The 14092-nt window shown below is 40.7% G+C and overlaps 1 protein-coding gene across 1 annotated transcript in view; it reads left to right on the forward strand.

The window, feature by feature from the left end:
• Positions 1-14092, forward strand: part of NKAIN1 (sodium/potassium transporting ATPase interacting 1) — a 75540-nt gene that overhangs the window by 32922 nt on the left and 28526 nt on the right. Inside the window, exon 2 of the mRNA XM_089686301.1 lies at positions 4181-4318. Coding sequence (XP_089542427.1) covers positions 4181-4318 — 138 coding nt within the window. The remainder of the gene's footprint in view (positions 1-4180; positions 4319-14092) is intronic.

The following is a 14092-nucleotide window of genomic DNA, read 5'->3' on the forward strand; positions in this document are numbered from 1 at the left end:
TATTTTTATTTAAAGCTGAAGTTCAGGTATGTTTATTTTTAGACAGTTACATTGGTTCAGCTTGGACCAATGTAAGTAGGTATATGTCATACCTGAAAATTACAAATAAAAACTCAAGCGCTTACTATGGTGAATACAAAAATATAAATACGTTTGATAAGTGAAATGCAAGTGAGAAAAAGAAATCCCCTTTATGAAGTCACGTGATTGGTGACGAAACATGTAGGGGAGGAGCGTGCGGATGACGTCACGACGTTATCATTAATCGAAACAGCAATAATAGTAATCCACACCGCTCCAGGATTGTCATATGTGGAGGCAATTACATATATACATAGGGCCCGTGCTTTGCCTTGCATTACACTTTGTGCAGTGACGTTTTGGAGCCTTGATGGGTCTATGCTGCTGGGGATGATACTGCCCTCTTGTGCATAATTAGTACTCTACTGAATGTTCATCATACCTGGTGCGGTTATGCACCTACTGAATGTGAGTGCATTTCTTATGTTTATTGTGCAATAAAAGTTTTTAAAGGATAAAGCACTATGTTGAGCTTTTGTTTATGAGGAATACAGCTGAGATTAAGGTGGTTATCTGGAGGGGGCATCCTGGGAGCCATTATTCAGCAAGTTAATCTACAGAGTCCATATATTTAGGACCAAAAGTGCAGTTAGACCAAAACATTGTAAAATGTGAGGTCACACTCCTGGAGGTGAGCAGATTTATGGTAGAGGATGTTTTGCACTGGAGTTCTGTGACAGCTGCACACAGTGGTCATTATCTTAAGGAGGGTTCACAGAAGAACATTTAATTGATTGGACTTTGTTTATTTATTTAATTATTATTTGTTTGAGTCACATCTCTGTTTTTTTTGTTTTTCTGTATATTTCACTGGTCTGTGTTTTTGGTTTTTCGTTTTTTTATAGGAATTTTTCACTTATATTATTATATGTTATACCTGGCCGACCCCTCTGGACGTGAAGAATCACTGTAATAGGCACTGCTATTACAATGATCCTCACGAGCTTGCAGGTCCTATGCCAAGTAGCTGCAGGCACAGGAAGTGCCTGAACAGGGGCTTTCATGGCAGGATCACCAAGTATTATTTTAATGCACATTGCATATTAAAAAAAATTATTGATTATATGAGATTTTAGTGATTGGAATTACATATAATTTTAATTCCTAGGCAGACAGGCTGCATGGGATCATGGGAAAGTTAACTAAAACCTAAAGGTGAAGCTTAGGTATGGCTGTTTTTACATCTGTACAATGGTCCAGCCTTGACCAATATGCCATACCTGGCTGATCCCTGTGAAATCTGGAAATTGCTGTAATAGGCACCATGTGTGCAGTGATCCCAGCTACTTTCAGGGTCCTGTGACAAGCAACTGCCCTGCTGTTTAGTGAACTGAAAAGGTTGCTCGCTTGGCCTGGTGTATTCAGAGAACGATTTGCATCTCCTCAAAGATTGCAAAGTGTTCTTTGATTGGATTATGTGGCGAGGTGAGAGGGTGATGTCATAATCTCCACCTTGCTCAAGCAGAGAACACTTTGCATTCATTGCTGGGAAAGGAGAAGTGAGCCAAGCAGCAGGTCATCCACGGCAGTAGGGCAGTGGATGGTGTCAGTAGAGCAGAGGACGGTGTCAGTAGGGCGGTGGATGGTGTCAGTAGAGTAGAGGACAGTGTCTGTAGGGCATGGGACAGTGTCAGTAGAGCAGATGATGGTGTCAGTAGGGCAGTTGACAGTGTCAGTAGAGCAGTGGACGTTGTCAATCAGTAGAGCAGTGGACGGTGTCCGTAGGACAGTGGATGGTGTCAGTAGAACAGATGTTGGTATCGGTAGGGCAGTGGATGGTGTCAGTAAAGCAGATGTTGGTGTCAGTAGGGCAGTGGATGGTGTCAGTAGAACAGATGTTGGTATCGGTAGGGCAGTGGATGGTGTCAGTAGAGCAGATGTCGGTGTCAGTAGGGCAGTGGATGGTGTCAGTAGAGCAGAGGACAGTGTCGGTAGGGCATGGGACAGTGTCAGTAGAGCAGTGGACCGTGTCCGTAGGGCAGTGGATGGTGTCAGTAGAGCAGATGTGGGTGTCAGTAGGGCATGGGACAGTGTTGGTAGAGCAGAGCACAGTGTCAGAAGGACAGTGGATGGTGTCGGTAGGGCATGGGACAGTGTCAGTAGAGCAGTGGATGGTGTTAGTAGAGCAGTGGACAGTGTCAGTCAGTAGAGCAGTGAACAGTGTCAGTAGGGCAGAGGATGGTTGAAAATGAAAGGTTTTTCTGACTGTGGGTGTGGTTGTCAACATTGTTTGAAAAAATGAAAAAACAATCACATTGTTTGAAAAAACCCTTTTCCCTTGGGATTTTAAAGGCAATCATATAGCAAACTGTATATATTTTTAAAAACATTTTTTATTAAATTATTTCCAACCTTATAATGACAAAAAGTCAATGAACTTGAAAACAGTTTTGGCATACATTACTTCACATATCCATATTGTTCACAGAAAAAATACCATTCTTTACAGCTCTATTACGAAAATAATTTCCAGAACCATACACGTTAACAATTTCTATGCAGTGGTATCCCCAGCTATTACATGTACAGAACATGTCCAAACTGGCACAACTACCCTACAGTTACCACTGCATAGAAATTGTTAACGTGTATGGTTCTGGAAATTAATTTTGTAATAGAGCTGTAAAGAATGGTATTTTTTCTGTGAATAATATGGATAAGTGAAGTAATGTATGCCAAAACTTTTTTCAAGTTCATTGACTTTTTGTCATTTTAAGGGTCGGAATAATTTAATAAAAAATGTTTTGTTTTATTAAGTTTTTGTAAGCCTGATTGATGTCCAAATATTAAGTACAAGTATACATGTTAGCCAAATATTTTTAAAGGAATGTACAATATAACGATTAATTATATTATTATTATTTTTTTTAATAATGCTAACAAGTTCACGCACTTATGCAACAGCAGAGCGGGTAGTCCTGGAGCCATTTTTCTTTTTTTTGTTTAAATGTTTTAAAAATTATCTTAGGCCTGAAGTTTACTTAAAACCACAAACAGTGTATATTTTCTGAAATCAGACACCCTAGAGAATAAAATAGTGATAGTTCCAATTTTTATATATCACACAATATCAGCACAATGGTTTTTGAAACACAAAATTCAAGTTAAAAAAACACAAACGTTGATTTTAGGACACATAAACGCAATAAATTACCCAATTTTTTCGATAAGATATAAAAGATGAGGTTGCACCGAGTAAATAGATACTCAACATGTCAAACCTTATATTATCCATAGGTGACACTTTAGAAGCCCCTTCAGTTCATCATGTTAACTGTGAATAATGGACCTAGAACTCTCACTCCAGTGTTTGTGATGATATACAGTATAACATGTGTAGGGCAGTTGTCATTTTCTCATGTAGGTACCCCAACACATACATTTTGTATGTGTGTCTATGTGGGGGTTGGGGCTGTACAATTTTTTTATTTTATTCTTTATCTGAAAATGTTTAAAATGCCAAAAATTTATAAAATCCAAAACAATTATCTTTGCTTCCTCCTAGCTGCCTGTGTCAGTTAGCTAAGTAGCAGTATGTTTTAGGGCTTTGCTTCTACAAAATGCAGTATCCCGGGGTGAAGATTCTATACCTGTACATATTCATGTGTCAAGTCCCAGAGTACTTTTAAGCACTATCTGGTGACCGGCTGCTCTACAGTTCAATAATCCAATTTAACTTGAATATCTCTGTGGTTAAAAGCTTTTTAATTACCCCATGCCTTCTGCCATAGTATTCTTGTTTAACTCTTTAGGTACTACATTGAGCGTGATCTTCTAGTGATAAATAGCCTTTTTTAAACGGACAGATATTAATATAAATAATGTATACATTGATAGATATAGTAAAATAACATGCTGTGTCTGCCCCCCGATTCAATAATATTTCAGGCCCAATGGATGATCCTAATAAATATTTTATTATATGGGAAGACTTTATGGACCACTCAGCCTTATGTCTTTAGCTTTTGTAACATTGTTAGGTCACAAAGCACTTTTATGGGATAATCTTTCAGTAAAGTAGACATAATTGTTTTGTCCACTTTATTGGCCTGAGACACTGATCATTCACTTCAGGGATTTGGTTTTCTTTTTGTAACAGGCAGCTGCACTACAGAGACAAATCTTTGACTTCCTTGGCTACCAGTGGGCACCAATATTAGCCAATTTCCTGCATATTATGGCAGTCATCTTGGGAATATTTGGCACTCTTCATTACAGATCCAAGTACCTGATATTGGTAAGTTCAACCATTCAAGCTCTTTTATAATGTTAAGTGATGATCAATACTGAGGATCCATTTGCTTAGCTCCTAAATGGGGGATTCTACTTTCAAAATGAAAGGTGTAAGAGAAGCATTGGTGTATTCGATTAATTCTAAGCCATGAACTGCTATCATGGTTAGTGTTAGCAATGCTCTGTACCTATCTCAATATATGTTTTTTTATACAACTGACTTTTTCTATAAGGTTTGATTAAAGTGGTACTAAACATAACCCCTTCATGCCTAAGGGTAAAACAAATCTTAATGCCTAAGCACAATTTTGCAACGTTGACATGTGTTATCAAAACCGTACATATCATCACACCTACTTTGTGCATCCAGGTGGATTATACCTTGTTTTTTTCAGGACAAATTGGGCTTTCATTTGGTGGTAAATGGTAATGGATATCTTCTGATTTTTTTTTTATTACCAAAGGAAAACTGGCCCAAAATAGTAAAAAAAAAACTTTTTTAAATGTAGCTGTATATTTCTTGCTACTACCATAACATACCACCAAAGAACAATCCAAAATAATTTCTCCTGCTCCTGATGATTGCAACGATACTACATGTGTGTAGGTTAGTTGTTGTTTGTACCCGTAGTACAGCCCAGAAACCATAGTGCACAATGTGTTTTTTTTTTTTTTTTATTCTGCTACTACCTGAAACTGATACTAATTTAAACATTACAAAATAAACCTGACCCCCCCCCCAAAAAAAAAACCTGACCCTGACCTTGACCAAAACATTAACCATGGCACAGTCCTAGATCAAAACTTGATCTGGGTATTTTTGTTTATTTTTATTATTTTTATTTATTTATTTTTTTACACACACTTGTTTCTTTTTCTCTCTGAAAGGACAGAGATAGATACATTGTATCTCTCTCCTCCATTCAGCGAGAGAAAACAAGGGGGGCGGACTTCACAGTGACTGATCACTGCGACAGTCAGTCAGAGGCTATCACAGCAATCAGGTGACCCAGAATTCGGAGTTTTGGGTCCCAATCATTAGAACAGGACCCGGGGCTCTCAGTGACACCCAGTTCTATGTGCTGGGAGTGTGCTGTGTGGCGCACAACCAGCTGAAAGACAGGTACGTAAATTAGCGGCCCCAAGAAAAAAAGCCCAGTTCTGTGAGGCCTCTAATTTGTGTGTGGTCGGCGTCAAGGGGTTAAAGGCTTAAGTTTACCTCTTCCAGAAAATAGCCCATGCAGTCAGAAGGGTCTTGTAGATATTAAAAATGTGTGCAGCTTTGTAAACTATCCATTTGGGTTGGCCCAGAAACCTAGCTTAGAAACTCCCAGTTAGCAACCCACAAACCTAGTTGCTAGGACGTGAAATTAGTTTTCAATCCTGCAATGTTGTGAATGAACATCCAACAGTTTTTATGTCCTAGCAAGAAAATCAGGACATGGAGGTTGTTTGGGGGACCCAAATAGCCTACCCGTAGAGCAATAAAATAAATGATCCTTTCACAAAGTAAATTTTTTACAATCTACTGGGACACCTTGACTGCTAGTAGTAAAAAAACAAAGAGCAGGCATCTGTTTATTGCAGAAGAGCAATAAAGACATAGATGCTGTTTTTTGTGCAATACCAAACACATACCTGCTTGCACAGCTCATTCCCAGTACACTCAGACTGTGCCAAGTGTAGGCTCACGCCCCCCCCCCCTCCCCCACTCCACTAAGAATTGGCACCTTTCAAAGGGTACCCAATTTTGACAGGTAACCGCTCCCATTTCTGCTGCGATCTAGGCGATTGGAAGTTCTCCCCCCCCCCCCATGCAGTCTTCTGGGACACTTGACAGGTCCCAGAGAACTGCTAGCCATTCACAATGCGCTGGCTCACAGTGGGCACCCAGCTATTAAGCCGTAAGCTGTCACAGTGGGTGACCACACTTACCATGCTGGCGCCAGGGACACAAGACAGATGGTGAACCCAGCTGCGGCGGTGAGGTCACCGCTGAATCCTAGGACAGGTGAGTGGCTGTTTATTAAAAGTCAGCAGCTACAGTAACTGTAGCTGCTGACTTTTATTTTTTTTCACCAAAGACTGGAGCTCCTTTTTAAAAGCCTGGTTAGTAGGCTTTCCTTCTTCTTTAAATTGTATGCCACCACAAAAAAAAAAGAAAACACATATTTAGTAGATGTCTGCAATACATGCACATTTCCCCTTGTTTTATCCCTCTTAAGATGTTGAAAGTACAGAAAAACTATTGATATGTCAGAAATGTAATGTTATGCCGCCTTTCTCTTTGACAACACAGCTCTAAATTCCTAAACACGCGGTGTCAGCCCTGCCTACTTCATTTCTGATGAACTACAAAGAACACAAGGGTTTATTTACTAAAACCGGAGAGTTCAAAATCTGATGCAGCTCTGCATAGAAACCAATCATCTTCCAGGTTTTATTGTCAAAGCCTAATTGAAAAAGCTGAAGTTAGAAGCTGATTGGCTACCATACATAGCTGCACCAGATTCTGAGTTCACCAGTTTTAGTAAATCTAACCCACAGATCTATGCTCATCTGCTCCACCTTTCTCATCTCCATAACCCCTACTTGTGTACAGCTAGAGAGCACAGGATGTTATCAGCTCACAAGATTTCTGGCAAAGCACAGATATAACAAAACACTTTTAAAGTGTTACTAAACCCACAACAGTAAAATCAGTCTGTATATGCCTTAAAGCATGCTTGTTATACTCACTGTGTAACCTAAGGAGTTAATCCTCTGCATTGTGTAAAAATGCTGTTTGATCCTGACTTCTATGATCCTCCCCTTCTTCCAGTGTCCCCCTCTTATCTCCTGATAAGACATATGGTGTGGAGACACTGCACATGCTCAGATTGGTGTGTATTGCTGCAGAGGTTTTTTTTTTCTTGGGAGAGTGCATGTGATCAGTACAGGGCCAATCAGCACTGTCCAGGCAGAAGTCAGGGGTTCTGCATCCTCCTAGAGAAAACTCCTCCTACAAGCTTTAACCAGTTCTCTGCTGAACACTGATAGAAGTCACTAGACTGCTCTAACTGCTGATAAGAAAATATATTTAACAGTTTATATTTACTAAAATAATTGTATTTCTATGTTCTGTGGACTGTGGGAGACTAGATATAGTGAATGCAAGGTCCTGAGTTTAGTGGGTGCAAAGCCAACATAAACTAAGTTAGGGAGCTGCCCCTTTAAGTGCAAATTTACTCTCACAACATGTAAAAATGAAATAAAGGTAGGCACTCGCCAAAACTCAATAAATAATTCCGTGCAGTAATAATGATAAATAAATACCAACATGCATATAAAATAAACAGTAGATAGTGCTAATAAATGTCCATGAGTACATTCAAGTGTTCATAGAAGATCCTCACAAACCATGTGTCTATTAACGTAGCCAAATCTTCTTCCACAATTCATCAGTGAAAAGAAAGTGAAACTGATTTGTACAGACACAGTGCTGCAAAGAGGAACAGAAGGACAGGGAGATGGTCTGCAGGAACCACTGGCTAAGGAACATTCCCCCTGTCCATTAATGACCATTCTTGGGATTTCTTTCTGAGATATGTTATTATGGAGAAGATTGACTAATAGCATATGAAGTGGATGGGATTTAAAATCCTGGGAAGGATAGAGTAGACATCTAACCCGATATATATAAGATCATTTATGCTCGTGGGCTACTTTATTGGCCAATACCATTTGGTGAGTGTGCATTTTTTTCTGGGCACGGTGGTGGAGCACTGGTGAGTTGTGGAAGAAGATTTGGCTTAATAGTTAATAGACATGTGTGTGAGGATCTTCTATGAACACTTGAATGTACTCGAGGACATTGATTAGCACTATCTACTGTTTATTTGATATGAATGTTCTCCTTATTACTGCACAGAATTATTTATTGAGTTTTGCCAAGCACCTACCTTTTATTTAATTTTGAGTTATTTTAGGTTTACTTGTAAGTAAGAGTAAAAAAGGTAGGTTTACTACCACTTAACTGCCTCCTGCCCCCCATATAAGGAAATGACGGGCGCAAGGCAGTTCTCTCGTTCTGGGAGGACGTCATATGACGTCCTCCCACTCTAACCGCGCATGCGCGCCCCGGAGGTGCGCTGTATCCCTGGGACACAGCGGATCACCGATCAGCGGAAAGAGCCGATGACTTCAGCTCTGTCATGTGATCAGCTGTGTTCAATCACAGCTGATCGCATGTAAATAAGGAAATGCTGGTTATCAGCAGTCATCTCCTCATGAGCTGTCAGCTGACAGCTCGTGAGGAGAGGAGAGCCGGTAATCGGCATTACTCAGAGGGGACATCTAAACTGATGCCCTGATAATCAGTATAGCCACATCAATTCCACTTGTCAGTGTCCATCAATGCCACCTGTCATTGTCCATCAATGCCACCTGTCAGTGCCCATCAGCGCACATCAATGCCACATATCAGTGCCTACCAGTGCACATCAATGCTACATATCAGTGCCCATCTGAGCTGCCTTTCAGTGCCAACTGTCAGTGCTAGTCAGTGCCACCTATCAGTGTCAGTCAGTGCTGCCTATGAGTGCTGTGAATCAGTGCCAGTCAGTGCCACCTAACAGTTCCAGCCAGTGCCACCTAACAGTACCAGTCAGTGCCGCCTATCAGTGCCAGTCAGTGCTGTCTATCAGTGCCGTCTATCAATGCCGCCTATCAGTGCCATATATGAGTTCTGCCTATCAGTGCCCATCAGTGATGTCTGTGAATGCCCACAAGTGATGCCTGTCAATGCCCATTAGTGCCACCTACAAGGGCCTCCTCATCAGTGCCGCCTATCAGTGCCCATCAGTGGAGCCTATCAGTGCCCATCACTGCAGCCTCATTAGCGTACATCAGTGAAGGAGAAAAATTACTCATTTACAAAATTTTGTAACAGTAACTAAGAAAAAAACATTTTTTTTCAAAATGTTCAATTGTTTTTGGTTTGTTTGACAAAAAATAAAAAACCCAGTGGTGATTAAATACCACCAAAAGAAAGCTCTATCTGTCTCAAAAAATTATAAAAATTGCATATGGTAACAGTGTTGCATGACCGTACAATTGTCATTCAGAGTGCGACAGCACTGAAAGCTGAGAATTAGCCTGGGCAGGAAGGGGGTGAAAGTGCCCTATAGGCAAGTGGTTAAGCAGCTAGGTCACCCCACTACCCTCAACTTGTGGGTGTGAATGTGGTAACCCATGTGAAACCACCCACAATCAGCATTATTAAATTACAAAAACTGAAGTCTTTAGGAGTTTAAATATTCCAAATGAATGATTGTCTAGCTGTTCATTTGTTCCCATCTGTGAAGCCTTTTTTTTTCCCACCCTTATGTTATTTTCAGCATACAAACAATCTAAATGCATTATCTGACCTTCAATGCAATCCACTCCTTTGAACTACTACATCGGTCTGCAAAACCCTTTGCCAACAGAACAAATTAAATTCACATATTTCAATTTATCTGTCACTCTTCAGCAATTGTCCGTTCCAAGCGTTGCTTCTCATTTTTATACCCAAGCTATTGAAAGCTGTTGTAGTTTGACGGATCTAATCTCTTTGTAAATATATGCTGTATGAAGCAGCCAGGAACAATACTCTGTTTTGAGAAAACATATTGTGCCTACTTGGCATATGGCTATTTTCTTAAAATATTCTTCTTAACTTCCTGTCATTTCAAGGATACAAAATAAACTAATCTCACTAGACAAGCTAATGATTGTTCTTGTTATTTAAGCCTCAGGCTACTCATAAATGAGCAGATATCTTTCTGAGAGTTGGAGGTATCCACTTTTCCCAAGGGCCTTTGGAACACTAGGTCCCAACAGTGGTACATGTGTTGCCCTTTGATCCTTTTTTTCTAGTGTTGGGAGAGGGAAGGGGTAGACAGTTTTACAACATTTTGGTGGTGAGATTGGTATCTTCCTCCATGTCAACAGAATGGATTTAATGATTGTATAAGTACAAGTATTTACATGTAAGGTATATCAAATATTTGATAAGGTCCTGTCTTTTAATAGTTATCAGGATTTGTCATCTAAAATATTTAACAGATCTTACATCATTCCTGACCAAGGCACAAAACTGGATAGACCTACATTTATAAAATGGGCTGAATGTGACTATGAGGGTAGTGACTTGGTGTAAATCCAGTAAATGTGAAAAAATTGTTAATAAATATATAAAGATCAGAAGTGAAGGATACTATTACTTTTGAAAACAAAGTAGTGATTTTAATATATTCAAGGAAATCAAGGAGCTCTGCAAATATAACTTAAAGTGCTACTAAGCTCACAACAGTAAATCAGTCTGTTAATGCAGTATAGCATGCTTGTTATACGCACTGTGGAACATAAGGGGTTAATCCTCTGCATTGTGTAAAAAAACACTGCTTGATTCTGACTTCTCTCATCCTCCCCTTCTTCCAGTGTCCCCCTCTTATCTCCTGATAAGACATCATGTGGAGTCTGCACATGCTCAGTTTGGTGTGTATTGCTAGAGAGGTTTGTTTGTTTTTCTTGGGAGAGTGCATGTGACCAGCATACGGCCAATCAGCACTGTCCAGACAGAGGTCAGAGGTTCTGCATCCTCCTAGAGGAAAATGAAAACTCCTCCTTCATGCTTTAACCAGTGCTCAGCTGGACACTGATAGAAGTCACAAGACTGCTCTAACTGCTGAAAGGTATTTAGCAGATTATATTGACTAAAATAATTGCACTTCCATGTTGTGTGTACTGTGGGAGACCAGATATAGTGAATGCAGGGTCCTGGGTTTAGTAACACTTTAATTCTTCCTTTTTTTAACCTGATTTGAGAGCTGTCATAACAGACATTAGGTAATATAACTATTGCATTGTTTATACTCAGCTTCCCTGCAGTCTGCACAGTAACTGAACAGGCTGTGAACGGGAACAAAAAAATTATCTGCTCCACATACCATACCTATTTAATTCCTCTTTGGTTTAATCTGTTCAATGCCAGGACCCATAAATACTGATTTCTTTTCTGTTCCCATAATAAATGGTGATCAGAAATTGCACTCCCTGCCTAAAATATTAAGCTATAACACATCTCCAAGGGAGATGAGAGAATTGATTCATGTGAATCAGAACCTGCAGAAAATCGGACTGTTTCTTTCTGAGCCAGGGAGTAATGGGAAATGTTATTCTGGTTCACAGTTGAACCTGATTCACTCATGTGAACTGGAAAAATTATCCACTCTCTAGTTCACTCTAACCACAGAAGACTCCACAGTGATTTATTGGTGCAGCTGGTTAGGGGGCAAGAATTTCCATGCTTTGTGATGTATAAATGCAGACAGTCTGCATGTAAAGAATCCAATGTTTACAGTCATCCCAGCATATACTGACAGCCCCCAACCATAGGGAAAGGAAAAACACAATTATAGGCTACATTTGCAAAGTTGCTTGGTGTATCTGATTGCATTAAAAATGATAATGTATTTTAAAAATAAAGTTATCTTTTAACCAGTTTCCTTCCGCCCTATAGCAGTCTTACTGCGACAGGGTGGACTCCCTGTGCAAAAACATGTGTATATGATCCACGCTCCCGCCACATTCACGGGCAGGGGGCATGTGCCCCCCGGTGCTGTGATTCGGTACGGCACCAATCACTTAGCAGATTCAGGGCAATGATGTTTGGCCTGGACCTTCTGATCGGCTGTACCAAGTCAGAGGTCTTCCTTTGCCTGTGTTTACCTTACACAGGTACAAGAAATGATGCAATCTTCTCTCCCTGGAGAGAGAAGAAAGATCCACGTGAGTCAAAGTACTACACACACACACACACACACACACACACAGTAAAAGCACTGCTAGGTCACATTTAAACCCCTGATCGCCCCCCAGTTAACCCATTCACTGCCCTGTCACCAGTGTCATTAGTACAGTGTACAGATCATTTTACTGATCACTGTATTAGTGTCACCGGCGACTTCAGATAGCATTAGCGTGAGTTAGCATCCCACCCAGATAGCGTCAGATTGCCGCCACTTCATTACCATCACGTTTAACCCTTTGACTGCCAGGAACATGCTCACATACACACTATAAACTTCTATTGCTAGTATAGTGTCTGAACGGATCAATATGTTTGATCAGATCAGAACTATGCCAGCGTTCACTATAGTATAGTGTCCCCAAAAATGCAGCAGTAGCAGGATAAGCCTGCCAGCGTCTGCGTTTAGCCCTTACACTTAACCCCCCCCCCATCCTCCCCCCCCCAAAAAAAGTGCAATGTTAGTAGATCACTGTCACTTGATACATTGCACACAAAACTGCAGGGTTAGCAAGATCAGGCCTGATCTCTGCTAGCACTAGCAGGTAAATGTTTTGTCCCTGACAGCTGGGTGCTGTTTTTCCCGTGAGTTGCACTAGGTACCTATAAATTTAGTGGCCAAAAATGTCCAGCAAAAGGTACTTTAGTGAAGAGGCCTACAGGATTCAGGATACTGGAGTATGTCAGATGAGAACAAAGGGGAAGCCTTACTGACAGAACCAGGCACAGAATATGAACCTGTAGAGAGCAGCGGCACCCTGTCAGATAGCTTAGACGATGCAGTAGAGGTCCCTGCTAAGGTCAGGCATACCTGATCCCATTCTCAGGTTGCTGAGGTGTTAGAATTGCATGATGATTCTCATATGCAGCAAAGTGCCAGCACTAGTGCCGCTCTAACTTTTGGTGCATTGGCGAGCATCAGCAGCCTAGTCCATGCTGGTCTTTTACATACCAGCACTGCAGTATCACTTGCTGACATGGTGAATCCCATAAGTGCAGTATTAGCTGGTGCGGTGGCTAGCACAAGTAGTGCCCCAAAGCACCAAGAATTCCCATAAGGCCAAGAAGGCACATAGAGCCCATAGTGTCCTTCCAGATGTGATTGCAAATCCTGATTGGCAGCCCACAAATTTTGCAGTACACATACTTCCCCCATTCACTGCTCAACCCGGGATTCAGGTGGAAAGAGCGATTTTAACTACTCTCCTTGATTTTTTTGGAGCTGCTTTTCACAGAAAATCTGTATGGATAGATTGTGGATCAAATCAATTTATACACACAACAACTTATCACCACCAACCCGAGATCAACCTTGGCAAGCCATTACATGTAAACTTTTACGGTTTCCAAATTTTAAGTTTTTTTTGGGCCTAACCCTCAACATGGGCATTACTAAAAAGAATGAGTTGCAGTTGTAATGGTCTACAGATCCAATTCCTCATATGCCTGTGTTCTCTGCTGCCATAGCCAGGCATAAATATGAGAATATAATGCGATTTATGCATTTCAATGACAATACACTCTATTGTCCTTGGGTGACCCTGAATATAATCCACAAAATTCAGCCCCTTGTAAATCACCTTAACCAGAAATTTGTGTTGATGAGCCTCTCATTAATTTTTCTGGCCGCCTTCCATTCAAACAGTTTCTCCCCAGCAAGCGTGCCAGATATGGAGTCAAAATGTATAAGACCTGTGAGAGGGCAACAGGCTATACATGTAATTTTCAGATTTACAAGGGAAAAGACAGTCACGTGGATCACCCCAGATACCCAGACTACATGGGAAGTGGCAAGATAGTTTGGGGCTTGGTGTCACTCTTTTTCTATATGGGGTACCACTCATACGTGGACAATTTTTATACAAGTGTAGCACTATTTAGACATTTGTACAATTTTAGAATTGGCACATGTGGCACCATGCAACCTAATTGCCAGGGCTTCCCCCA

Source organism: Staurois parvus, unplaced genomic scaffold, assembly GCF_062004578.1.
Source record: "Staurois parvus isolate SC_StPar_1 unplaced genomic scaffold, SC_StPar_1.0 ptg000394l, whole genome shotgun sequence".
Classification (NCBI taxonomy): Eukaryota; Metazoa; Chordata; class Amphibia; order Anura; family Ranidae; genus Staurois; species Staurois parvus.